Raw genomic sequence first — 27,346 nt, 5'->3', positions numbered from 1 at the left:
CTTGAAAATAGCATGAGCGTATTGTTCATGCTTGATCAGGCCTTTCTTTCCGTAGGGGTGGACTTGCACCAATGGATATAGTAAATCCCCATTGTTCCCATCTGACCCCATTACCCCATTTGGTTAAATTAAGAACAAAGTTTAATTTCCCTTTTGCTTATCTCTCCTGCAACAACCATTGATTGGATTGACAGGCACTTTGACACCGGTTGCTTTCTCGTTCTCTATTAAAAAAGGATTTACTGACTTCTACAAGCTCACTGAGCTGCAGAGGTAAGTCAAAACCCATCGCATTTCAATCCCAATTACCCGCAATGATTTCTGCAACGGGAAAGAGTCAGTAACAGTCCAGAGTAAATAATCACCGAGCTGCTGTGCAGAAATCCCCGAGTGAAACTGGCCCATTAGTGCTCCAGATGTCCCAATAATGTACAGACCCGATGGTGCAGCGGTACAGTTGCTGCCTAACAACGCAGAGACCCGGGTTCGATCCTGACTACGGGTACTATCTGTACAGAGTTTTACGTTCTCCCCGTGACACGAGTAGGTTTTCTCAGAGATCTCCGGTTTCCTCCCACACTCCAAAGATGTACAGGTTTGTAAGTTAAGGGGCTTGGCACAAATGTAAATTGTCCCTGGTGTGTGTAGGATAGAGTAAGTGTGCGGGGATCGCTGGTCGGTGAGGACTCGGTGGGACAAAGGGCCTGTTTCCACGTGCGCTGTGTCTCTAAATTAAACTAGCGACAGGCACACACCCAGCCCATTGTCCCAGTGACGGACAGATCCCAACCCCAGTGGGGGCAAGGGTATGAGTGCAGCCGGGACTCTCACATCACCAGCTCAGACATTTGTTGACTTACTCATGGGTGAGATATTACCTCTGGATCTGGATGTAGTATGCTGAAAAGCTCCAGGTGGGGCATCACTCAGTACGGCAGCTACCACAACCACACTGCTTTATTACACATCTCTGCGGATTGAGTTCAAAGACTGTTGCTGCATTAAATGTGCACCATGCTGTAAAATGTACTCAGCAATCACATATTTTCTCAAGGCTCACACAACAAATGTAACATAACAATCAGGGTCGGATCTACGTATAAACTTGACAAGCTTAAGCTTAGGGCCTTGAGATCTAGGGGGCCACGCGGAGCTGGATTTACCACTAGGCTTCATAGGCTGAAGCCTAGGGCCTCAAAATCTAGGTGGCATCCGGCCAACGCAGGCACCTGCCGTTCAACTCTGAGAGGGCCCCCCTCTCTATCTCTCTCTCTCTGTAACTCTCCGTCTCGCCGGGTCTCCGCTCTCCGCTCATTCCTCATCCGCCGGCACGGCAGGCCGCCTTGCACATGCGCACTGCTACGGCCAGCACATCCTCCCCCTGCACATGCGCACAACCACGGCCAGCACATCATTGGCCGCCCCGCGCATGCGCACTGCCACGGAAACTGGTCGGCGCTGGGCACTTTCTACCCCGCTTTGAATTGTGGGAAATCTGGCCGCCATTGCTGTCCGGTCGCCGACTCGCCGCGACCGCTGAAAACCAACGCAGAATCACTCCCTGACACTGGATCTGGAGTAACTCCCTGGGGTAACTCTTGCTTCTGGTTTCCTGGCCCTCCATAAATATTCTAAATTGAATTTAAACTGGAGGTGGTGGAGGGCTGAACAATAACAGCCTATTGCATTTTACATCGGAGTCACGTGAGTGACTACGTGAAGAACCCGCTCAGTGCAACAGCGGCTGCCACGGGAGTTAGGCTCTCCCGTTACAGGATGAACCGGACCGTCAGGTGAGTACCCTGAGGTCGGGTTTTCTTTTACAGGTGAGCCTTTTTTCTGCTTGTGTTTTTTACAGGCAGAGAAAAAGGCTCTGGAACAAAACTGTCCCCCGTTTTCCCGTTGGGGAGGGGGGCAGCAACAGGCGGTAGGAGCGTTACCCGGTGTTCCGTAATTCCCCGACACCGTGCCGAGGCCAGCCCGCTAGTACCTGAAGCAGCGGGCTGGACGCATAGCCACTCGAGAGGCATCCGGCAGGTGTTCCCGATGTCGGACGGGACGTCTCTGCACCCGCACGGGGGGAGAGAGAGCCGCCTGAGCCGCTGGAGCGGCTCACGGAGCAGGTGCCTGCGAGACGCGCTGCTTGAGGGGCGCTCTCGCTACTACAAGGCACAAAAGCTCCAGAAGAAGGCGGTAGGAACAATTACCGGGCGCTCCGCTATCCCCATCACCGCGCCGAGCCCAGTCCCGCTAGTGCCTGAACTGCGGGCTGGATGTCTAGCCATCCGAACAGGCATCCGGCCGGTGGCGTCCGATTCGTCGGACGGGGACATGTCTCCACCTAAATGGAGGAGAGACAGCCGCCTGAGCTGCATCCAACAGCAATTGGAGCAGCTCCAGCGAGATGCGCAGAAAGAGCGCTCTCGCGGAGGGAGGTCAGGCACCCCCTCCACAGTGCTTCATGCACTGCCCTCTGCTCCCTCATTACTGGAGGCTAGCATTGGTGACCAGGGCTGGGCTGGTCTGGAACAGGGGCAGGCGGACGAATTCGGGAGTATGCCAGGGGTGCAGGAACATGAAGAGCTGTTGGGTGTGATGGACCGCTTGTAGCAACCCCACGGGCTGGAGCACCGCTGGAACCAAGAATGGCGGCCAGCATCAACCATTACTGGAAAAGGTGCTCGCTGAGGTGCTGAAACAACACAGCACCAGAAAACGGTGAGGCCCTCACAAAGTAAAAAGTGTCAACAGCCAAATCTGGGGGCATGTGGGTCACACATCCGGACCCAAGAACTCAAGCTACAGCGGATCCTAAGGCTCCTGACGTCGGCCATCACAGCCTTTGCTCGTTCCGTGGAGACCACGGAGATGGATACCTGCCAGCAGGATGTGCTGGCATTAATGTGTACCACACAATTTGAGATCAACAATCTCCGGAGGGAAACATAAGACCTGCCCTCAATCCCAAATTTGCTGGCTTGTGCAAAGCCCCAGCTGCGGAGACGGACGCGCTGCTATTTGGGAAAGATTTCAATAAAAAACTGAAGGAGATGCAGGAAGCATCAAAAACCTTCGGCCTAATGAGGGCAGGCCCCGGGACGAGCAAACCAAGACCTCCGATACCCAAGCGGCAGCACCCCACGGCATCCACCAGTCGACGTCCGCAATATGGGACTGGTGAACGCTTGGGGTCCGCACATTATCCCCAAAGATCTTTTAGATCAGGGCCCGCAGCGGACCCTCTGGAAAATGCGCCTCCCCCCAACATCGCCAGCACGTCAGAACAAAATCTTCAGGAAAATGAAGAAACAGAATCGCCAATAACCATGGAGGTAGGTGGGTCTGGTCCCTACCAGCATATAGAGAATAAGGGTGCTTTATTAACAGGGGGGAGATTACACTTGTTTAAAGAAGCATGGGGTATGGTCACGAGTGACAAGTATATACTCAACAACATTACAGGATATAAAATGCAATTCATGTCAGAAAAAACGACGCCAGTTCAACAATGGCCCCAAAGGGTATTTCTCCCTCCGTCAAAGAGAAACGTGAGGGACAAGCTGAACTGGTGAGACTTATCACAAAGGGGGTCATCGAAAAGACCAAACATGAACCTTTGGAATTTGTATCGAATATATTCACTAAAACCAAAAAAGATGGTGTCTGTCGCATCATCATTGACTTAACATCACTAAACAAATTTGTTAAGTATATACATTTCAAAATGGAGACATATGTTACTGCCAAACAACTGAATTCCAAAGGACACTTCATGGCAAGCATTTATCTTAAATATGCTTACTACCTAGTACCCATATACAAGGATCATCGCAGATACCTAAAATTTATCTGGATGGTACAAAGCATTGCCCTATGGGCGAACTTCAGCCCAAGATTATTCACCAAAATATTGAACCCAGCCATGGCAATACTAAGAAAACAAAAACATATTGTCATGGCATATCTGGAGGATATTCTGATAGTAGGGAAAACGATGGAATTGGCTGTGGCAGCAGTATCAGCTACAAAACAGCTCCTCGAAACTCTGGGGTTCGTCCTACATCCAGATAAATCTAAGTTGAAGCCATCCACTATCATGGACTACCTGGGCTTCACAATTAACTCAGTCCATATGACTGTTACCTTGCCAAAGGCAAAAATGGTTGAATTAGCACAATCATGCAACAAATTAATGGTCAACGAGCGACCAACTATTCGACAAGTAGCAAGAGTAATTGGGGAAATGGTAGCAGCATTTCCGGCTACACAATTCGGACCTTTGCACTATCAAAAAATTTACAGAGAGCAAAGGTACGGGCAATAAAACGACATACAGGTCACTATGATCGTGTCATGAACTTACCCACTGAAGCAATATCAGAGCTACAGTGGTGGGCAGAAAACGTTTGGCATAGTTTCAGCCCTATCTTTATCACTAACCCTACTTTAGTTATTCAAACAGATGCCAGTGCTCAAGGCTGGGGAGCGACTAACTCCATATCCAGCACAAGTGGTAGATGGACTAAACTAGAGTCATCATTACTACTTACACTGGGCATTAACTATCTAGAGATGTTGGGCGCCTTTTATGGTTTAAAAGCATATGTATCTAATATGCAGCACTTGCATGTTCGGTTACAAATTGATAAATACTACGGTGATGGCTTATATTAACCATATGGGTGGCATAAAATCATTATCATGCGACAAATTGGTCAACATGATTTGGCAATGGTATGTCGAAAGACATATTTGGCTATCAGCTACTTACCTATCAGGTAAGCTAAACACCCATGCCATGAGAAAATTAAACGCCTGGGTTGCAAGTTTGAACAGACCTTACCTGGAACTGGGATTGTCCAAACAAACCATCACCACCATGTCGGCATCCCTTCGAACATCCACCAAGAGGCAGTACTTAACCAGCATCAAAAAAGGGAGAAGTACTGCCAGGAAACATGGACAATATACGCAACAGCTACAGCCACCAACATACTGGAGTTCCTGGCCATCTACACCACGATGTAGGGATCAGCTACAGTGCCATCAACACAGCGCAGAGTGCTCTTTCTGCTTATCTCAAACCAGCGCCAGGACAACAGGCGATGGGATCCCATCCACTGGTGGTAAAACTGATGAAGGGCATTTACAATATCAAGCCCTAAGCCAGGTATACCCATATTTGGGATATCAGTGTGGTCCTGACATATCTCAGGGAATGGCCACCAGCCAGATCCCCCGGCCTCGAGCAAGCTACACTAAAGACGCTCATGTTGATGGCACTTGTATCCGCTCAGAGGGTCGTCACTACACCTATTGCGACTGGACAACATGATCACAGCTCCAGACCAGATCTGTCGTTATCCAGCGACTGGTCAAACAGAGCAGACCAGGAACACCTAATCCAGTCGTGGCTTACCCACCAGAACCACGGTTATGTGCCATGACGCACCTACTATCCTACATAGACACAACCAGAATATTCGAGGGAGATGAAAAGCCTTGTGGGTCAGTCACAAAAACCTTATGGTGGGGTACGAGCCAAACCATTGCGAGATGGCTCAAGCAGGTGCTAGAAACTGCTGGGATAAACACTAACATGTACAAATTTTATTCCACCAGGGCAGCATCCATGTCGACGGCTAAAGAATGGACATGCCTATAGACCACATCCTGGCTACAGCAGGATGGTGGGAAGGGAAAAGAACGTTCAGAAATTTTATAATATGCCGTTGGCTTTACTGCTTTATTTGCAGTAAAGATTTACGAACTGCAAATATTTAATTTAAGCCCAGGGGAGCAACTTAATTCTTTGTTGTTATTGTTTAAAAAATACCATTGTGTTTTTCTACAAATAGACTCATTGGTTCATTACGATAACACTTCCTCCCAAGAACTTCGGCAGTGAGTGAAATGAAACTGTTACACGGTTTGAAATCACAGAGCTTTGAAATCTTCACGTAGTCACTCACGTGACTCCGAAGTAAAATAGTAAGATTAAACGAGAACTTACCAGTTTGAAGTTTGATCTGTATTTTATGAGGAGTTACGATGAGGGATTACGTGCCCTCCGCTCCCACCCTCATTATATGGATCAAACTAATAAATTGATGTCTCCTTATCTTTACTATGTTTACTTCAAAATAACTGTGTCTATCTGTGATTCCACACCACTGCTTGGAAGTATGCCGCGCCTGCGCACTGAGCGGGTTCTTCACGTAATCCCTCATCGTAACTCCTCATAAAATACAGATCAAACTTCAAACTGGTAAGTTCTCGTTTAATCTTACTATTTTATCTGTTTATTTATTGTGCGTATATATGGTCTATGGCAGTGGTTCCCAACGTGGGGCGTACGCCCCACAGGGGAGCAATTTGATTTTTAAGGGGGGCAATTGGGTCCAAATTTTCGATTTTTATTTTTTTGGATTTTCCATCAGGTAAACATATGTAGTTTATGTTTCAGATGTTATTTTGAGTGAATAATTTTTTTTGGGTAAAAAAAGGGGGGGGGGCATCAGGATTTTAGAGGTGATTAGGTGGGGCATGGCCAAAAAAAGGTTGGGAACCACTGGTCTATGGTATATAAACACACTGAACTTTTATCTGCTGTTCTGTATTATGTTTACATATTCTGTTGTGCTGCAGCAAGCAAGAGTTTCATTGTCCTATCTGGGACACAGGACAATAAAACTCTCTTGACTCTTGACTTGGACTTAAGCAAAAAAGGGTTCTTGGGGAAAAAAGAGGTACCTTCAATTTAGTTGCGTCTGGTTGGGTAACTATTGTAGGGTGAAGACTACTCCATGATTTAATTGTGCGGGGGAACTCCATGGAGCAGCCAGCAACTCTGGAGAGAAGAAATTGGGTGACGTTTCGGGTAGAGACCCTTCTTTAGAGTCCCTCTGGTTTTAGTGTTTTTAGTTTAATTTAAAGATACAGCGTGTAAACAGGCCCTTTGGCCCACGCCGACCACCGAACACCCGTACACTAGTTTTATCCCACACATTAGTGGAGTAAGTCAAGAGTGTTTTATTCACTCACGTCCCAGTTAAAACAATGAAATCCTAACTTGCAGCAGCACAACAGAATATGTAAACATAGTACTCTGTAAACAATGTTATAAACGAGAAAAAACAGTGTATATGTATATATGAATATATAACTATATAAATATATATATATATATGTGTGTGTGTGTGTGTAATATATATATATATACACACACACACACACACACACACACACAATTTCCCACGGGATTAATAAAGTTATATCGTATAGTATTGTGTGTGTAGGAAAGAACTGCAGATGCTGGTTTAAACTGAAGAGAGACTCAAAAAGCTGGAGTAACTCAACAGGTCAGACAGAATATTTGAACAAAAGGAAAATATTACGTTTTGGGTTGGGTCTGAAATAGGTTCCTGCACACCTTTGGAATGTGGAAGGAAACAAGAGCACCCGGAGGAAACCCATGCGATCAAAGGGAAAAGGAGCAAACTCCATGCAGACAGCACCCATATTCAGGATCAATTCCGGGTCTCTGGCACTTTTAGGCAGCAACTCTATGGCCAATGTACTGCCCCATAGTCTTGAACTTAATTAAAACATACAGTAGCTGTAAAGGGGGACATAGCATCACTTGGAGATTTAAAACTGAAAATTGATATTTTCATTTTTTTAGTAACCAAAGTTATCAACGTATAATTTTTTGTGTGTTGGAAACCAAAATATAGTGGCACAGCTGGTAGACTTGCTGCCTCACACGCCAGAGATCTGTGTTCGATCCTATCCTCGGGCACTGTCTGTGTTGAATTTGCACATTCTCCCTGCAAGAGTGTGGGTTTCCTCCCACATCCCAAAGACGCGTTGGCTTTGTAGGTTAACTTGTCTCTGTAAAATTGCCCCTAATGTGTAGGGAGCGGGTGAGGAAAGTGGGATAACAGAACTTGGGTGAATGGATAGACAAAAATGCTGGAGAAACTCAGCGGGTGGGGCAACATCTATGGAGCGAAGGAAATAGGTGACGTTTCGGGTCGAGACCCTTCTTATATAACCATATAACAATTACAACACGGAAACAGGCCATCTCGGCCCTACAAGTCCATGCTGAACAATTATTTTCCCCTAGTCCCATCTACCTGCACTCAGACCATAACCCTCCATTCCTTTCCCATCCATATACCTACCAATTTATTTTTAAATAATAAAATCGAACCTACCTCCACCATTTCCACTGGAAGCTCATTCCACACAGCTACCACTCTCTGAGTAAAGAAGTTCACCCTCATGTTACCCCTAAACTTCTGTCCCTTAATTCTGAAGTCATGTCCTCTTGTTTGAATCTTCCCTACTCTCAATGGGAAAAGCTTGTCCATGCCAACTCTATCCCTCTCATCATTTTAAAGACCTCTATCAAGTCCCCCCTTAACCTTCTGCGCTCCAGAGAATAAAGACCTAACTTATTCAACCTTTCTCTGTAACTTAGTTGCTGAAACCCAGGCAACATTCTAGTAAATCTCCTCTGTACTCTCTCTATTTTGTTGACATCCTTCCAATAATTGGGCGACCAAAATTATACACCATACTCCAGAATTGGTCTCACCAATGCCTTGTACAATTTTAACATTACATCCCAACTTCTATACTCAATGCTCTGATTTATAAAGGCTAGCATACCAAAAGCTTTACCACCCTATCTACATGAGATTCCACCTTCAGGGGACTATGCACAGTTATTCCTAGATCCCTCTGTTCAACTGCATTCCTCAATTCACTACCATTTACGTCCTATTTTGATTTGTCCTGCCAAGATGTAGCACCTCACACTTATCGGCATTAAACTCCATCTGCCATCTTTCAGCCCATTCTTCCAAATGGCCTAAATCTTTCTGTAGACTTTGGAAATCTACTTCATTATCCACAACACCACCTATCTTAGTATCATCTGCATACTTGCTAATCCAATTTACCACACCTTCATCCAGATCATTGATGTACATGACAAACAACAGTGGACCCAACACAGATACCTGAGGCACCCCACTAGTCACCTGCCTCCAACCTGACAAACAGCCATCCACCATTACTCTCTGGCGTCTCCCATTCAGCCACTGTTGAATCCATCTTGCTACTCCTGCATTTATACCCAACAATTGAACCTTGTTAACCAATCTTCCATGAGGAACCTTGTCAAAGGCCTTACTAAAGTCCATATAGACAACATCCACTGCTTTACCCTCATCAATTTCCCTAGTGACACCTTCAAAAAATTCAAGAAGATTAGTCAAACATGACCTTCCAGGCACAAATCCATGTTGACTGTTCCTAATCAGACCCTGTTTATCAAGATGCTTATATATATTATCTCTAAGTATCTTTTCCATTAATTTGCCCACCACTGAAGTCAAACTAACAGGTCTATAATTGCTAGGTTTACTCTTAGAACCCTTTTTAAACAATGGAACAACATGCGCTGTACGCCAATCCTCGGGCACTATTCCCGTTTCTAATGACATTTGAAATATTTCTGTCATAGCCCCTGCTATTTCTACACTAACTTCCCTCAATGTCCTAGGGAATATCCTGTCAGGACCTGGAGACTTATCCACTTTTATATTTTTCAAAAGTGTCAGTACTTCTTTTTCTTTGAATCTCATAGTATCCATAGCTACTCTACTTGTTTCCCTTACCTCACATAATTCAATATCCTTCTCCTTGGTGAATACCGAAAAAAAAAAATTGTTCAATATCTCCCCCATCTCTTTTGGCTCTGCAGATAGCTGTCCACTCTGTCTCTCTAATGGACCAATTTTATCCCTCATTATCCTTTTGCTATTAATATAGCTGTAGAAACCCTTTGGATTTACTTTCACCTTACTTGCCAAAGCATCCTCATATCTTCTTTTAGCTTTTCTAATTTCTTTCTTAAGATTCTTTTTACATTCTTTATAGCACCTCATTCACTCCATGCTGCCTATAGTTATTGTAGATCTCTCTCTTTTTCCGAACCAAGTGTCCAATTTCCCTTGAAAACCAGGGCTCTTTCCAATTTTTACTATTTCCTTTCAACCGAACAGGGTCATTAAGATTCTGTACTCTTAAAATTTCCCCTTTAAATGTCCTCCATTTCTCTTCTGCATCCTTCCTATAAAACAAAATGTCCCAATTCACTCCTTTTAAATCATTTCGCATCTCATCAAAGTTAGCCTTTCTCCAATCAAAAATCTCAACCCTAGGTCCAGTTCTGACCCTCTTCATAATTATATTGAAACTAATGGTATTGTGATCACTGGACCCGAAGTGCTCCCCAACGCATACCTCCGCCACTTCCCGTCCACCCCCCCCCACCCTCATATCTTCAGACTGATATGAGGGTGGGGAAACGGGAAGAAGAAAGGAAGAGGCGGAGACAGTGGGCTGAGGGAGAGCTGGGAAGGGGAGGAGAAAGTAGGGATTACCTGAAATTGAAGAAGTCAATGTTCATACCGCTGGGGTGTAAACTGCCCAAGCAAAATATGAGGTGCTGCTCCTCTAATTTACGGTGGGCCTCACTCTGGCCATGGGAGAGGCCCAGGACAGAAAGGTTGGATTTGGAATGGGAGGGGGAGTAGAAGTGCTGAGCCACCGGGAGATCAGGTTGGTTATTGCGCACCGAGCGGAGGTGTTGGGCGAAGCGATCGCCAAGCCTACGCTTGGTCTCACCGATGTAGAGCAGCTGACACCTAGAGCAGTGGTTGCAATAGATGAGGTTGGAGGAGGTGCAGGTGAACCTCTGCCGCACCTGGAAAGACTGCTTGGGTCCTTGAATGGAGTCAAAGGGGGAGGTAAAGCGACAAGTGTAGCATTTCCTGCGGTTGCAAGGGAAAATGCCAGGAGAGGGAGTGGTTTGGGTGGGAAGGGACGAATTGACCAGGGAGTTATGGAGGGAGCGGTCTCTGCGGAAAGCCAACAGGAGAGGAGATGGGATGATGTGGCCAGTGGTGGGATCCCATTGGTAGACAAAAAAGCTGGAGAAAATCAGCGGGTAAAGCAGCATCTATGGAGCGATGGAATAGACGACGTTTCGGGTCGAGACCCTTCTTCAGATTGATGTCGGGGGGGGGGGGGGGACACGAAAAAGAAAGGAAGAGGCAGAGATAGTAGGCTGTGGGAGAGCTGCGAATGGGAGGGGAAGGAGGGAGAAAGCAAGGACTACCTGAAATTTTACTTCGGAGTCACGTGAGTGACTACGTGAAGAGCCTGTCAGCCCGCATGCGCGTCATTATATCAAACGCGTGGTGCACTGATTGGCTGGTTTGCGCGTCGCTCCACCAGCGGTAAGTTTTAAAAGATCTGCAGGTAAGTTCTTGAACTTAGTTTGCGGTCGTTTTGTCTTCGGTTCTTGTTGCAGCTTCAAGAACGGACCAGTATGGATAAGGCGAGGGTGAAGTCTCAACGGGCTGCAGGGAGAACCGCTTCTGAAGACCGTGGGAGTGCGGTCAGCGAGCGGCAGTTCACCATCGCGGTTGCTGACTGTACAGCCAGCGCCTTCGGGCTTGGTGCCCATGGAGAGCACTGTGGCTACCCCGCGGGTCGGTAAAGCCAAGTGCAAGTCCAACAGGCCGGTTGACTCGGATGAGTTCGCCTCCTCCAGAGAGGAGCGTTGTCGGATGCCTTTCCCGAGTGGAGCATCTTATGGAGAAGATGCTCCAACATATGCTCCTCGGTCGGGAGTCTTGTCAGAGCAGGTCTCGGGGGCCCGCAGCAGCGCCTGGTGCAGGGCTGCATTATGTCTCCCCATCTGAGGATGGGAGCGTAGACTACCAGTCCTGGGCGGACTCGCATTGCACTGAGATGCGGGGGGAACGTTCGATATGGGACCCGCGAAAAGCGGAGGTGCCAACCATGGTCTGCAAGAATATTTGGGTTTCAGCTACCTACTTCCCAGGTAGGTTCAACACAGTGGCGGACACCAGGTCACGTAAATTCAATGACAACGCAGAATGGGTGTTGAATCATAGAGTGTTTAAGGATATTGTTTCTAGGTATGGAACACCTAGATATGGATTTGTTCGCTTCAAGATTAAATCATCAGTTACCGAAGTATGTTGCATGGGAACCAGACCCAGGGGCAGTAGCAGTAGACGCGTTCTCGCTACATTGGGGTGGAATGTTTTTCTATGCATTCCCCCCATTCTGCCTTGTCAGTCGATGTCTGCAAAAAAATTCAGCAGGACTCTGCCTCTGGCATTCTGGTAGTCACTGACTGGCCCACTCAGCCATGGTACCCTCTAATCCTGGGCATGGTTGTAGAACCTGTCATGAAGGTTCTCAAAAGCAGGTTTCTGCTAACTAATCCCATTTCTGGTGAAGTACATCCTCTGCATGATCAGCTGAACTTATTGATTTGCAGGTTTTGAGACCTTTCCTCGGACTGGGACTAGCTGATCGTACGGTGGATGTGCTAACAGCGGTCTGGAGAAATAGTACCCAAAAACAATATGCCTCATACATAAGGAAATGGGAAGTGTTCTGTGCGCAGTCCGATATCTCGTATGACGCAGCGCACATTACGGATGTTTTGAAGTTCCTCTAGAAATTGCATTTCGATGAGAAATTAAGCTACAGTGCTCTAAATTGTGCCAGAAGTGCGCTGTCGTCATACTTGCTGCCGAGTTCAGAACACCAGTCTGTGGGGTCTCACCCTTTAGTGTCAAGGTTCATGAAGGGTGTCTTCAATTCGAACCCTCCTAGACCCAGATACACTGAAATTTGGGATGTAGGGGTGGTCCTAACTCTACTTCGCTCATGGTCTCCAGCAACATCCCTGTCTCTACTCCGGCTTACGTACAAGGTGGCCATGCTCATGGCTTTAGTGTCAGCTCAACGGGTCCAGTCCTTGCAGAAGCTACGTCTAGACAGGATGCTCACCTCTGCCAGTGGTATCACCTTTTTTTGTGTACGGCCCTATCAAACAGAGTAGACCAGGTACCTCGGGTCTCAAATTACAGTTCACGGCATACCCTTTGGATCCCAAATTTTGTGTACTTGCTCACCTCCAGCAATACATCAAGATCACCAAGGGGCTTAGGGGGTCTGAGTTAGCATTATTGGTCAGCCACAAGAAACCACATAAGAGGGTCTCAGCTCAGACCATTTCCAGGTGGCTGAAACAGGTTCTGACAGATGCTGGGGTTGATACTAAAATGTTTAAATCTCATTCCACCAGGGCTGCAGCTACGTCCGCAGCGAGGGTCATGGACGTCCCGCTAGACCAGATTTTATCGGTTGCAGGATGGTCCTCAGCACGCACGTTTCAGACATTTTATAATAAATCCTTAGCCAGACCCAGCGTGTTTGCGAACTCAGTTTTAAGTTCAGGTTCATAGTCCCTCTCGGGTAGAGAGGTGACTATTGTTGTTGTTTTTCTTTTGTACATTAAATTGTCAATTTGATCATTATGTCATGACTGAACATTTTTTTTGTCCATTCTTCATTGGCAACTATACACTGTGTGACGCATGGATTCGTTCCACGGCATGGAGTCACAGAGCTTTAAAATCTTCACGTAGTCACTCACGTGACTCCGAAGTAAAATAGTAAGATTAAACGAGAACTTACCAGTTTGAAGTTTGATCTTTATTTTATAAGGAGTTACGATGAGGGATTACGTGCCCTCCGCTCCCAACACCTCCTCATAAAAATCAGCTGGTAGTTCTAGTTTCTTGAATCTTCCTATTCTCAGGTCAATGTTTGTTGTCTGTGACTCCACACCGCTGCTTTGAAGGTTGACGCGCATGCGGGCTGACGGGCTCTTCACGTAATCCCTCATCGTAACTCCTCATAAAATAAAGATCAAACTTCAAACTGGTAAGTTCTCGTTTAATCTTACTATTAGAGAAGCCAATGTGCATACCGCTGGGGTGTAAACTACCCAAGCAAATATGCGGTGCTGCTCCTCCAATATGCGGTGGGCCTCACTCTGGCCATGGAGGAGGCCCAGGACAGAAAGGTCGGATTCGGAATGGAAAGGGGAGTTGAAGTGTTGAGCCACCGGGAGATCAGGTTGGTTATTGTGAACTGAGTGGAGGTGTTGTGCGAAGTGATCACCAAGCCTGCGCTTGGTCTCACCGAGGTTGATAATACGCTGAATAATCGAACCACAATTTTGTTTGGAAGTGGAAAGAAATAATAGAAATTGCATTCATTGCAATGTGTAAAGAGTTGAGATACTGTATTATAATTTTGCTACATGTCATTGTGGTATATATCATGTTTAGTTTGTGACTTTATTTGAAGCATAAATAATATGTGAATGCTTAATTGAGCATAATTCAGACTGTTAACTACGCACTTCGTCCGAGCACATTATTGCACGCGTCATGCAAGCCGTCTTAAATGACGACCTAAACTGTCATTTGGCAACTTAAAAAGCTGCCTAGGTTACCCGGCTGAGAACAGAGAGAAAAAAAATTAAGTGAGAGCCCTGCAAGGTGTATAATATTTTTGACTGTCATAGGCCTTTCTTACATATGCTGTCACAACGCACTGTAGTCTCTAAACAACCCTTCAGTAATTTTCCTTGCCCTCCATTTCAGAATAATAATGTTTTAAGCCGATAACTGGACACTAGCACTGGCAATGAATAAATAAATAAATAAATAAATAAATAAATAAGCGCAGCTTTCCAGCCCCTTATCTCATTGGCCACGCTCGGCTGCAAATCAGTGTCAATCTGGTGGACCATCATCCTCTAGTCGTGGGGGTGGGGGATTGGGAGGGGCCTCACAAGTGGAACAGCTTAGGGCTTCTCTTCATCTAAATCCGGCCCTGATAACAATGACGGTTGCTTCATCTAATGTTGCGCTTAAAAGTGTATTTAATATCCTTAATGGTATTGTGTCTTGGAGAGATGCCTGTACAAATAATGTATTTGCACTCATTAAAGCAGACATTTACACTGATGCTCCCTGATAGTTGGACATTTAAATATTCAGATGAAAAAAGCCACTGACATTTCAGGCTTTGGGAAGAGTGTGTAGAACGCAAGATTTGGTGAAAAACAAGTACAGGTAGTTCTGCTACAAGGCGATAGTCGCTTTCTGGTGCATTATAGAAGATTTTGTTATCAAAACAATTGTGTCCGTGGGGGGGGGGGGGAATGGGGATTAGTGTCCATGGGGATTGGGGTCCGTGGGAAAATGCTTAGGGAGAGGGCTGTGATGGTCAGTACTCACACAGCCAGGTTTGCAGGATGCCCATGTAATCCTTGGAGTGTGCGGAGAGCAGCTTGTCATAGGAGGGGCAGCCAGAGAGCAGGATGCGGTCGTGTTCCTCACACATGGCGATGAGGTGTTGCTCGGCACTGCGGGTGCAGCACACGTGGTAGTGCGCCAGCTTGGTGATGGCGTGGCGGATCGAGTCGTCGATGGTCCCACTCACCTCGCCCCCCTCGATGTGCAAGATGCGAATATTCATCAAGGCAGCCGAGGTGGCGACAGCTAAAGCATCAAACCTGTCCCCGTGAACAATCATCACATCTGGCTGCAAGCGGTTCAACACGTCAGGCAGCTTGACGAGAGCTAGGCCCACTGACTCCACCATGGCCGCCTCATCCTCACCCCGCACAATCGTGTGCAGCCTGGTGTTAATGTCAAAGTCATCCTGTTCAATCATACGGTACGTGTTCCTGCAAGAAGAGGAATACACCAGAGGATTAGATCAGGTAGACCTGAAACGTCACCTATTCCTTCCTTCCACAGATGCTGTCTGACCCACCGAGTTCCTCCAGCACTTTGTATTCACTGTACATTAATTTGGAATAAGTATAAGTGAATGGATACTTCAGCTGGAAGGGCTACAGAGACTCTTTCCCAGAGTAGTGGAATCAAGAACCAGAGGACATGGGTTTAAGGTCAAGGGGGAAAGATTTAATAGGAAACTGAGGGGTAACTTTTTCACACAAGTTGCCAGAGGAGGTAGTTGAGGCAGGTACTATCACAACGTTTAAGAAACAATTAGACAGGTACATGGATAGGACTGGTTTGGAGGGATATGGGCCTAATGCAGGCAGGTGGGACGAGTGTAGATGAGATATGTTGGTCGGTGTGGGCAAGTTGGGACAAAGGGTCTGTTTCCACACTGTATCACTCAACGACTGTAGTGGAGATGGAACATGTTGGTCAGTGTGGGCAAGTTGGGCCGAAGGGCCTGTTTCCACATTGTATCACTCTAAGAAGAATTCAATGAATGGCAGGTTCTGTCCCTTTCCTTGCTGTGTTGAACTTGTGTGCAAAGACTGAGGTGTGAGTTCTGGCTCTGCTGCAAGTTCTCTGGCACTTACATTGACTCACTTCTAACTAACATTGGCTTCCAGTGAAACTCAGTGACCTAAACAAGAGGCTCTCGTTGGGGCTGTTTGACATAGCACCAACTAGCCTGACTTCGGTGGTGGGAAAGATGCTGGAGTCAATTATTAAAGAGGTAATAATGGGGCATTTGGATAGCAGTAAAAGGATTAGCCCAAGTCAACATGGATTTATGAAAGGGAAATCATGCTTGACTAATCTTCTGGAATATTTTGAGGATGTGACAAGTAAAATGGACGAAGGGGTGCCAGTGGATGTAGTGTATCTAGACTTTCAGAAAGCCTTTGATAAGGTCCCGCACGAGAGACTGGTGACTAAAATTAGAGCACATGGTATTGGGGGTTGGGTAGGGTATTGACATGGATAGAAAATTGGTTGGCAGACCGGAAGTAGGAGTGAACGGGTCCTTTTCGGAATGGCAGGCAGTGGCGAGTGGAGTGCCGCAAGGCTCGGTGTTGGGGCCGCAACTGTTTACCATATATATATATTAATGATTTGGAAGAGGGAATTAGGAGCAACACTGGCAAGTTTGCGGATGACACAAAGCTGGGTGGCAGTGTGAACTGTGAAGAGGATGTTAGGAGGTTGCAGGGTGACCTGGGCAGGTTGAGTGAGTGGGCAGATGCAGTATAATATAGTTAAATGTGAGGTTATCCACTTTGGCCGCAAAAACAAGGGGGCAGATTATTATCTCAATGGGGTTAGCTTAGCTTCGACCACCCCGGGTCGCGGAGTTTGAACCGGCCCGTTCGCCGAGCACGGTTGAGCCGCGGCACTTACTTACCATCACCCGGTGGGATCACAACATCGGAGGCCTGGATCGCCTCAGCGCAGAGGGAGAGCAAGGAGGGAAGGATGCCTTCCATCACAGTGAGGAGGTGTCTGGTGAACTCACTGTGGTGGATGGTAAATTTGTGTTTATTGTGTGTTTTGTTATTTTATTATATGTATGACTGCAAGGCAACAAAATTTCGTTCAGACCGAAAGGTCTGAATGACAATAAAGGATACTTTGACTTTGACTAGGTAAGGGGGAGGTGCAGCGAGACCTGGGCATCCTTGTACACCGGTCACTGAAAGTTGGCTTACAGGTACCGCAGGCAGTGAAGAAAGCTAATGGAATGTTGGCCTTCATAACAAGAGGATTTCAGTATAGGAGTAAAGAGGTTCTTCTGCAGTTGTATAGGGCTCTGGTGAGACCACATCTGGAGTATTGTGTACAGTTTTGGTCTCCTAATTTGAGGATGGACGTCCTTGTGATTGAGGCAGTGCAGCGTAGGTTCACGAGATTGATCCCTGGGATGGCGGGACTGTCATATGAGGAAAGATTGAAAAGACTAGGCTTGTATTCACTGGAGTTTAGAAGGATGAGGTGATATCTTATAGAAACATATATAATTATAAAAGAACTGGACAAGCTAGATGCAGGAAAAATGGTCCCAATGTTGGGCGAGTCCAGAACCAGGGGCCACAGACTTAGAATAAAGGGGAGGTCATTTAAGACTGAGGTGAGAAAAAACTTTTTCACCCAGAAAGTTGTGAATTTATGGAATTCCTTGCCACAGAGGGCAGTGGAGGCCAAGTCACTGGATGGATTTAAGAGAGAGCTAGATAGAGCTCTAGGGGCTAGTGGAGTCAAGGGATATGGGGAGAAGGCAGGCACGGGTTATTGATAGGGGACGATCAGCCATGATCACAATGAATGCTGGCTCGAAGGCCAGAATGGCCTTCTCCTGAACCTATTTTCTATGTTTCTACTACATAACTTCAACAGTCCTAAATAGAGTCGCGCATAACATAGAAACATAGAAAATAGGTGCAGAGGAGGCCATCCGGCCCTTCGAGCGAAATTTTTTTTTTTTTTAAATCATTAACGGTTATTGTTTAAGAGCAGGGTTTATATTTTAAGATCATGCACAACAGTACAGTGCCATTTTTTCATTTTCCAGCCACAAGATATATAATAATCGTGCACATCAGCACCATTTTGTCTACAAAAAAACAGAGTTTAAAAGACAATGCAGTCAGCACTGTCCGTGTATCTACGCCCATATCACCAGAGGTCAGCCATGAAACACAAAGTTCTGGTAATCTAGCACACCCGGCTGTTCCTATTGTGTCCCACACACTTTTAATTACTTGTTGACGTCATGCAATGTTGTAATAAATGTTCCACTGAACTCTATGAGCGTCGCAGAGTGCAGGGACTGGCAAGTTCCGGGCACCAGCGGATCCCGGGAGGAGAGGAGAACCCGATGCGGAAACATTGGGATTTCCAAATAGTCAGATTATCAGTTGTACCATACAGAAGCCCAATGTGGCCGTCACATGTCACAACCTTTAATGACATACAAACCACTACTGTTCAAGTACTATTGCTGTACCTTGAGGTCGATGCAATCTTCCTATTTGGTGGCTTACGTAAATATAGAACTCAACACTCCCACACAGCTTCTCACATTGGAGCTGTGGGATCTCTGTGTGATTAAGGTTATGACAGGCTCGGATAGAGTAGACATTTAGAATGTTTTACCCAGGCTGCTCAGCTTTAAGGCGAGAGGGCCAAAGTTTAAAGGAGATGTGTGGGACAAGTTTTTCTTTACACAGAGAGCACTGGGTGCATGGAATGCGTTGTCAGGAGTGGTGGCAGGAAGAAGATACGATAGTGATGTTTAAGAGGCTTTTACATAGGCGCATGGCGATACATGGAATGGAGGGACAGGCAGAGATTACTTTAACTTGCCATCATGTTCAGCACGGGCATTGTGAGCCGAAGAGCCTGTTCCTGTTCTGAAGGTACACAAAATTGCTGGAGGAACTCAGCGGGTGCAGCAGCATCTATCCTGTTCTGTACCATTCTATGATCCACATTCTTTTTTGGAATTAAAGAAATGATCACAATGTGTTATGGTGCTTTCTGTTAACGCATTTCCCAAAGTATTTTTTTAATTATCCCTTCATGTGCTCACCCCATCCCCCTCTGGTATCAGCCAACAAATAAGATGTTTCCAAATATCCCCCATGTATTGTCAGTAGTTGCAGGAAGGGCCCTTTGACGCCAGCGTATAACACAAGAGATGGATAGTCCTCTACAGATCCTCCTTGACCCCAGCACTTGTGTTCTTTGCAGGATTCCAGCATCTGCACTTCCTTGTGACTACCGTTAGAAGCCAGTACGGCTTTGTTTTCATCAGATGTATAGGCTAAGTTTTGACACAAAATGCGCATATTCATACTCACCCATAGTCGTCAATTAAATGAGATCCTAAAACAACAACTTTGAGGTCAAAGCCATCAGATTGCTCCTTGATACCAAACATGATGGGGGCAAGCTTAGAATAATCTGCCCGGTTGCACGTTGCTACACAGATCCGCAGCTTCCTCTTGTTCTTGTCTTTCTCCATGATTTTGGAACAATTCCTGAAAATCAACAAAAGTGAATATGAATCGGATCCGTTTCTGACTATGTCAGTGGAATAAATAGCACGTCTAAAGGGATTAACACCGGCTTCCACTACCCACAAACACCTGCAGAGAGAAGGTGAATCATGGTTAGGTTCTGTACCTTAATGCCATGAAATAATTCCTTACATCAGCAATTACAGTTCACAAAGACAGATCTAGTTACCATGGCGCTCATTGAGAATATAAATTGGAACTTTGGAGAACTATTATTGTTGGATCAGTCTGCAAGGTCCCGACGTGAAACGTCATCTGTCCATTCCCCCCACAGATGCTGCCTGACTCCAGCGCTTTGCTTTTCTGCTGCCAACATGGTCCTTATTCTCAATGGTGGGAGGCAATAAATACAAAAATGTAGGCCAGGCCACACAGCGTCTACTGCTGGAAAAATGCTAGAATCAGTCATGCACGAGACGATCAGAGAACATTTGGAAAGTCACCTTCTGATCATGCAAAGGCTCGAGACTCCCTGAAGAGGAAGTGACTTCTGACAAATAACAGTGTTGTTTGAACAAGGATCAGCCAAAGGGGTAGTGTCACCTTGCAAGGAAAGGGCATGATGATATATTGTCATGAATAAAGGACAGGCAAATGGAAAGGGAGTTGCGATAAGGAGTTCATTTTCAGGCTGGCCACTTGTATCCAGTAGGGCTGCAGGGATCAGTGCTGGGACAGCAGCTGCCCACAATTATACATTCATGATTTATAGGAAGGAAATTACTTACTGCAGCCACATCTACAGATAGAAACATAGAAAATAGGTGCAGGAGTAGGCCATTCGATCATCCTAAAGTGGGAGTGTAAACTGTGAGGAGAATACAGTTTACAGAGAGAGATCAGTAAGATAAGTTGGTTGTCGAACAGGTTGACAGATGGAGCACAATGTGGTAGTATAAGGTGTTCAGCCTGAATGAAAGAAGGACAGAACTGATTATTATTTAAATAGAGAACAAGTGCCAAAAGCTGGAGCACAAAGGGATTGGTGTTAAACACAGAACGCTGTAGCACAAAGGTATTGGGGGTGAAACAGAAGCCTGGAGTATAATGGGATGGGGGGGGTGAAACATTCTGTACTCCAGAATTCCTATTCCGAGATGGCGCCCAACCCATGCGACTGTGTGCTAGTCACAGAAGTGGATCTGTAGTCATGCATTATAATCGCTCCACTCTTAAATCTCTACTCTTACAGCAACATTTCTTACTCTAACTATGCAAAGTTACTCACATTATTAGAGGAATGAGAGGCAGAGGTATTGAAGCACAAGCAACTTTATGTGTTTGAGTGGACCATCGGTGGAGGATGCTTCCCACACCCGAGTACAGACCAGCCGCCATGATACCAAAACAATAGGCGTCCATTTCAAGTCGAGAGTCAAGTGCTTTATTGTCATACTAGACCATAGGACCCATCGGGGGGGGGGGGCGGCCTGCGGCATCACATACATACTAACCCCCCCACCACACACACACTAACCACCCCCCTTGATATTATATTAATATTATTCATTCGCTCTTTTTACCCCATCCCCCGCCCGGAGAGGGTGCAGGGTGGAGGGTGCAGGGGGCAGAGGACAGAGGCAGAGGAGCCAAGCGAGCCAGCCGAAGAGCTGAGCGAGCCAGCCGAGTCTTGAATAACTGGGGGGGGGGGGGCGGATGACGTCACTCGCAGCGCGTGGAAGAAGGGAAGATGGAGCAGACCCATTGTGACGTCATCAGCTAAAGGCAGTGGTTTTTTAATTCAGTTTTGTCAGATTTTTGAACATTTTCAGTAATAACTCGAGAAATAAAGCCTGAAATGTTCAGATAAGGCGATTTTGGATTCCACAGGAAAAAACTCTACTGGAATATGTAATAATTTTACCGTTATCGCGTCGTTTTTTTTCCGCGAAGATGTGATTGCACACAAACACACAAAAAATAAATACATATCCATGATCAGAGTTTTATAAGTATAGAGATGTCCCAGAAGGGAACAATGAAATTCTTATTTGCAGCAGCACAACAGATAACGCCGAGATCCAGGATGATTTCCTCTCAGAGGGCTGGTTACCTGGTATAACTGATAGTTTATTGTGTATTTATTTGTTGCGCTACTGGTCAGGCTGTTGGGCAAGTCCCAATGCATGTGACAAACATGATTTAACTCAAGCTTTTGGAATTTTCTGCCCGTGAACATCCTGAACACCATGGAGACTGATCACAAATGCACCCAAACTCATTTGGATTGGTTTCAATGAGGCAAACAGGAGCTGAGTGGTATGAGCAATGATCGCGCAGTGATGGTCTTACACAAGGTGGTGTGGGCTTCAGCACAGCAGCACGTGTCCTCTCGTCTGCCTGGCTTTTCAATAAGATCACTGGACCACTTCCTTGTACTAATTTCTTGACTCCCTTAATATCTGCTAATCTACTGATCTGTCCTGAATGGAGATAATAATCAGGAAGAAAATGAACAGAATGCAGAGGTGGTAACTGAGAACAGCCAGCGTGATCACGTCTGATAAACCTACTTGACCATCTCTAACATCAGTCATAGTCACACAGCATGGAAACAGGCCCTTCTGCCCAACTCATCCATGTTGACAAAGATGCCCCAGCCCCAGATGGTTAGAGAGCCATTTGCATGCGTTTGGCCCATATAAATCCAAAGAGTTTCTACAGCTATATTAATAGCAAAAGGATAACGAGGGATAAAATTGGTCCATTGGAGAGACAGTGTGGACAGCTATCTGCAGAGCCAAAAGAGATGGGGTAGATATTGAACAATTTCTTTTCTTCGGTATTCACCAAGGAGAAGGATATTGAATTACGTGAGGTAAGGGAAACTAGTAGAGTAGCTATGGATACCATGAGTTTCAAAGTAAAAGAAGTACTGACACTTTTGAAAAATATAAAAGTGGATAAGTCTCCAGGTCCTGACAGGATATTCCCTAGGACATTGAGGGAAGTTAGTGTAGAAATAGCCGGGGCTATGACAGAAATATTTCAAATGTCATTAGAAACGGGAATAGTCCCCGAGGATTGGCGTACTGCGCATGTTGTTCCATTGTTTAAAAAGGGTTCTAAGAGTAAACCTAGCAATTATAGGCCTGTTAGTTTGACTTCAGTGGTGGGCAAATTAATGGAAAAGATACTTAGAGATAATATATATAAGCATCTGGATAAACAGGGTCTGATTAGGAACAGTCAGCATGGATTGGTGCCTGGAAGGTCATGTTTGACTAATCTTCTTGAATTTTTTGAAGAGGTTACTAGGGAAATTGACGCGGGTAAAGCAGTGGATGTTGTCTATATGGACTTTAGTAAGGCCTTTGACAAGGTTCCTCATGGAAGGTTGGTTAAGAAGGTTCAACTGTTGGGGATAAATGCAGGAGTAGCAAGATGGATTCAACAGTGGCTGAATGGGAGAAGCCAGAGGGTAATGGTGGATGGTTGTTTGTCGGGTTGGAGGCAGGTGACTAGTGGGGTGCCTCAGGGATCAGTGTTGGGTCCTTTGTTGTTTGTCATGTACATCAATGATCTGGATGAAGGTGTGGTAAATTGGATTAGTAAGTATGCAGATGATACCAAGATAGCGGGTGTTGTGGATAATGAAGAGGATTTCCAAAGTCTACAGAGTGATTTAGGCCATTTGGAAGAATGGGCTGAAAGATGGCAGATGGAGTTTAATGCTGATAAATGTGAGGTGCTACACCTTGGCAGGACAAATCAAAATAGGACGTACATGGTAAATGGTAGGGAATTGAAGAATACAGTTGAACAGAGGGATCTGGGAATAACCGTGCATAGTTCCTTGAAGGTGGAATCTCATATAGATAGGGTGGTAAAGAAAGCTTTTGGTATGCTAGCCTTTATAAATCTGAGCATTGAGTATAGAAGCTGGGATGTAATGTTAAAATTGTACAAGGCATTGGTGAGACCAAATCTGGAGTATGGTGTACAATTTTGGTCGCCCAATTATAGGAAGGATGTCAACAAAATAGAGAGAGTACAGAGGAGATTTACTAGAATGTTGCCTGGGTTTCAACAACTAAGTTACAGAGAAAGGTTGAATAAGTTAGGTCTTTATTCTCTGGAGCGCAGAAGGTTAAGGGGGGACATGATAGAGGTCTTTAAAATGATGAGAGGGATAGACAGAGTTGATGTGGATCAGCTTTTCCCTTTGAGAAAAGGGAAGATTCAAACAAGTGGACATGTACTTCAGAATTAAGGGACAGAAGTTTAGGGGTAACATGAGGGGGAACTTCTTTACTCAGAGTGGTAGCGGTGTGGAATGAGCTTCCAGTGGAAGTGGTGGAGGCAGGTTCGTTGGTATCATTTAAAAATAAATTGGATAGGTATATGGATGAGAAGGGAATGGAGGGTTATGGTATGAGTGCAGGCAGGTGGGACTAAGGGAAAAAAGTTGTTCGGCACGGACTTGTAGGGCCGAGATGGCCTGTTTCCGTGCTGTAATTGTTATATGGTTATATGGTTATTAGGTATGTTACAAGTCTTCAGCGGTGCTACAGTTCTGCCTCTGGCCGTGTGCGCGATTCTGGCGCCTTTGAGGGGGGGGGGGCGGGGTTAAAATGCGTTTTTCTCCTACCTGTCCTGGATTATATTTTCTCGGAATGCAAGCATTTGCTGAAGAATTGTTCCGACGGCCGTTCCGTTTTTTTTAAGTTTTTTAAAAATTTATATATATATAATCGCCCGACAAGTTCAGCGCTGGAGTAATTTAAAAATCAGTTTCTAAAGCCGTCAACGCCGATAACGGGGACGGATTTAACGTACGGGACAGGTAAAGGAAAGCCGTTTATTTTATGTATAAAAGTGCTCCTTAAGATGCCTTTAATTCACATTTTACGTTGCGAAACGGTGATTTTTTTCCCCCATACGAACTAGCAGTATTTTTCCTGCCGATATGGGGTTTAAATTCACCGCAACCTCAACGTTCCAAATGATCGCGTTCCAGAAAATCCCACTCGCAAGATGATTTAAATGGCCATTAATTTACAGGTATTAAACATTAAATTTCTTCCATTTGGCCTATAAATCCATGACAATGAGATTTAAAAATCATGTTTTAATGTGAATTCTTGTGTGTATGTTATTTGGACACTTAGGCTATTTAAAAATGTTAATATTTTCTTAAGAAATGGATAGATGTTTAGATCTAGTAATTGAATTATGTAATTAGCTACAATTGGGTAACTAACTAATTATATGCTTTAATTTCAGGTCATCCAAGTAAGATTGTTTCATATTTGTTTCAGAATGCTTCAATCTATAATAACTGAAAATTTCTTTCAGTTCTCTTAATTTTTAAGAAAGGTATGGGCTTTTGACTCTCCTTGATCACAGCTTTTGTGTTAAGTCAATGGAAAAGCAATAGGGAACAAGATGCTAATTTCCGAGTATGAAAATGGCCATAACTGTTTTAATACTGAAGATATGAAAGTGAATTAGGCGTCAAATTAATCTTCTTTTTATGCTTTATCTGATGGGATAAATTGCAGACTTGATTTTTAAAATCTTAAAATGTTGTAACATTGCTACCCATATCCCTCAAAACCTGTTCTAGAATAAGTTGCCTGGGGAAGCTATTGAGGTAGATACAATTATGACTTTTAAAAGACATTTAGGCAGATACTTGGATTGAAGGTTTGGAAGGATATGAGCCAAATGGCGGTAATAGAACTAGTCCAAAATGCCAACTCGGTTGGAATGGACCTGGTGGGCCGAAGGGCCTGTGTCCGTGCTGTACAGCTCTGTGACGATCTGTGGATGGGACAGATGATGATTCGGGTTAACATCGCCAGCTAGATCAATGCCACCGTTATTAATGTGTACAGGAACGATGGGAGATGGGAGGTCAACCTCGGAGGCACTGGAATATGGAGGAAGTACAATAGCTAGAAAAGCATTAGGATCTTGGAGCTGCACATATGAGATGGCACGGTAGCACAGTGCCAGAGACCCAGGTTTAATCCTGGTGACAGGTGCTGTCTGTATGGAGTTTGTACGTTCTCCCCATGACCGCATGGGTTTTCACCGGGTGCTTCGGTTTCCTCCCATATGCCAAAGGCATACAAAGGCTGATTGGCTTTGGTAAAAATTGTAAATTGTCCCTAGTGTATAGCATAGTGATAGTGTACTGGGTGATTGCTGGTCTGCGCGGACTCGGTGGGCCAAAGGGCCCGTTTCCAGGCTACATCTCCAAACTAAAATAAATTTTGGACCATGCATTGAAGCAATGGGTACAAAGGCAAGGGAATTAGACCTTAACGAAGCTCCAATTAATCAATATTTCCTTCAGTACTGGCTGCTACACGCAAGCAAGGGTTCAAAAAGGGTTCAAAACAAAGATAAGCAGGAGAAAACACTGATTGGTTCTAGCCCAAGTGGGAGGAGAGAAGTGAGTCAGAGGGGGGAAAAACAGTTGAAAACTGAGGAATTTGGTTTGTAAATTGGTAAATTAGGCAATTTATCAGTCAATATAAGCAAGATGGCTCTTAGGGAGCGGCAGTGAGTGAGTGGCCGTGTGAGTCTTTGGCTCGAGAGGAGGCTACGCTGGAGAGGGAGAGACGAAAGCAGGAGATGTCAGGCAAGCTGATTCAGTGTGATGCTTGCAGTATGTGGGAGGTCAAGGACACTGTTGGTGCCTCTGGCTGCTACAAATGTGAGAAGTGCATCCAGGTACAGCTCCTGAAGGACCGTGTTGGGGAACTGGAGAAGCAAGTGGATGACCTCAGGTTCGTCCGAGAAACTGAGTCATTCCTCGACAAGTCCTACAGTAAGATTGTTACACCTAAGGTACTGGAAGAGAGAAGATAAGTGACGGTGAGCAAGGGAGGGAAGTATGGAATGCAAACGTCCCCGGGTGTTGTACCTCTTGTGAACAGATTCACCCACTTTGAAGCTGTCGGCACAGAAGATGTTATCACACCGAGCGGCGGACTGGCTTGCAAAGCAAAAAGAGCTGTTTAGCCAAAACCAAAGACGCCAACGTCAGGCAAAGCCATTGTAGTGGGAGACTCCATTGTGAGAGGTACGGACAGCGGTTTCTGTGGCAACAGACGGGATTCGAGGATGGTGTGTTGCCTTCCTGGTGCCAGGATCCATGATGTCACGGTCAGAGTGCAGAAAATCCTTAAGGGCGAAGGTGAACAGCCGGAAGTGGTAGTGCATGTCGGCACAAACGATGTCAGAAAGAAGGGGATGAATATTCTGCAGCGTGACTTCAGAGAGCTCGGAAAAATGCTGAAAAGCAGGACCTCCGGGGTTGTTATCTCTGGTTTGCTTCCAGATGCTCGTGCTGGCGAGAGCAGGAACAGGGAGATACGGGACCTGAATGTGTGGCTGAGGAATTGGTCCACGGGGCAGGGATTTAGATTCTTAGATCACTGGGATCTGTTTTGGAGTAAGGGGAAACTGTACAAAAGGGACGGATTGCAACTTAACAGGTGGGGGGTGTCAAATGGGATGGTCGAGGATGGAGTTAAAGGGAAAGGGTTTCTTAAATGTGTGAGCGTAGAGACAGAGGGGTGTAAA

General features: G+C 45.5%; 1 protein-coding gene across 2 annotated transcripts in view; it reads right to left on the bottom strand.

Annotated features, from left to right (window-relative positions):
* gne (glucosamine (UDP-N-acetyl)-2-epimerase/N-acetylmannosamine kinase) overlaps positions 1 to 27,346 on the bottom strand; it is an 81,085-nt gene that overhangs the window by 42,768 nt on the left and 10,971 nt on the right. For both annotated transcript variants that reach the window (XM_033020485.1, XM_033020492.1), the window contains exons 2-3: positions 19,589 to 19,768; positions 15,219 to 15,670 (exon numbers count right to left, since the gene is read on the bottom strand). In XM_033020485.1, coding sequence (XP_032876376.1) covers positions 15,219 to 15,670; positions 19,589 to 19,752 — 616 coding nt within the window. In that variant the 5' untranslated portion in view covers positions 19,753 to 19,768. The remainder of the gene's footprint in view (positions 1 to 15,218; positions 15,671 to 19,588; positions 19,769 to 27,346) is intronic.

The sequence above is a fragment of the Amblyraja radiata genome, chromosome 1 (genome assembly GCF_010909765.2).
Source record: "Amblyraja radiata isolate CabotCenter1 chromosome 1, sAmbRad1.1.pri, whole genome shotgun sequence".
Lineage (NCBI taxonomy): Eukaryota > Metazoa > Chordata > Chondrichthyes > Rajiformes > Rajidae > Amblyraja > Amblyraja radiata.
This window is presented reverse-complemented; position numbering and strand designations above follow the sequence as displayed.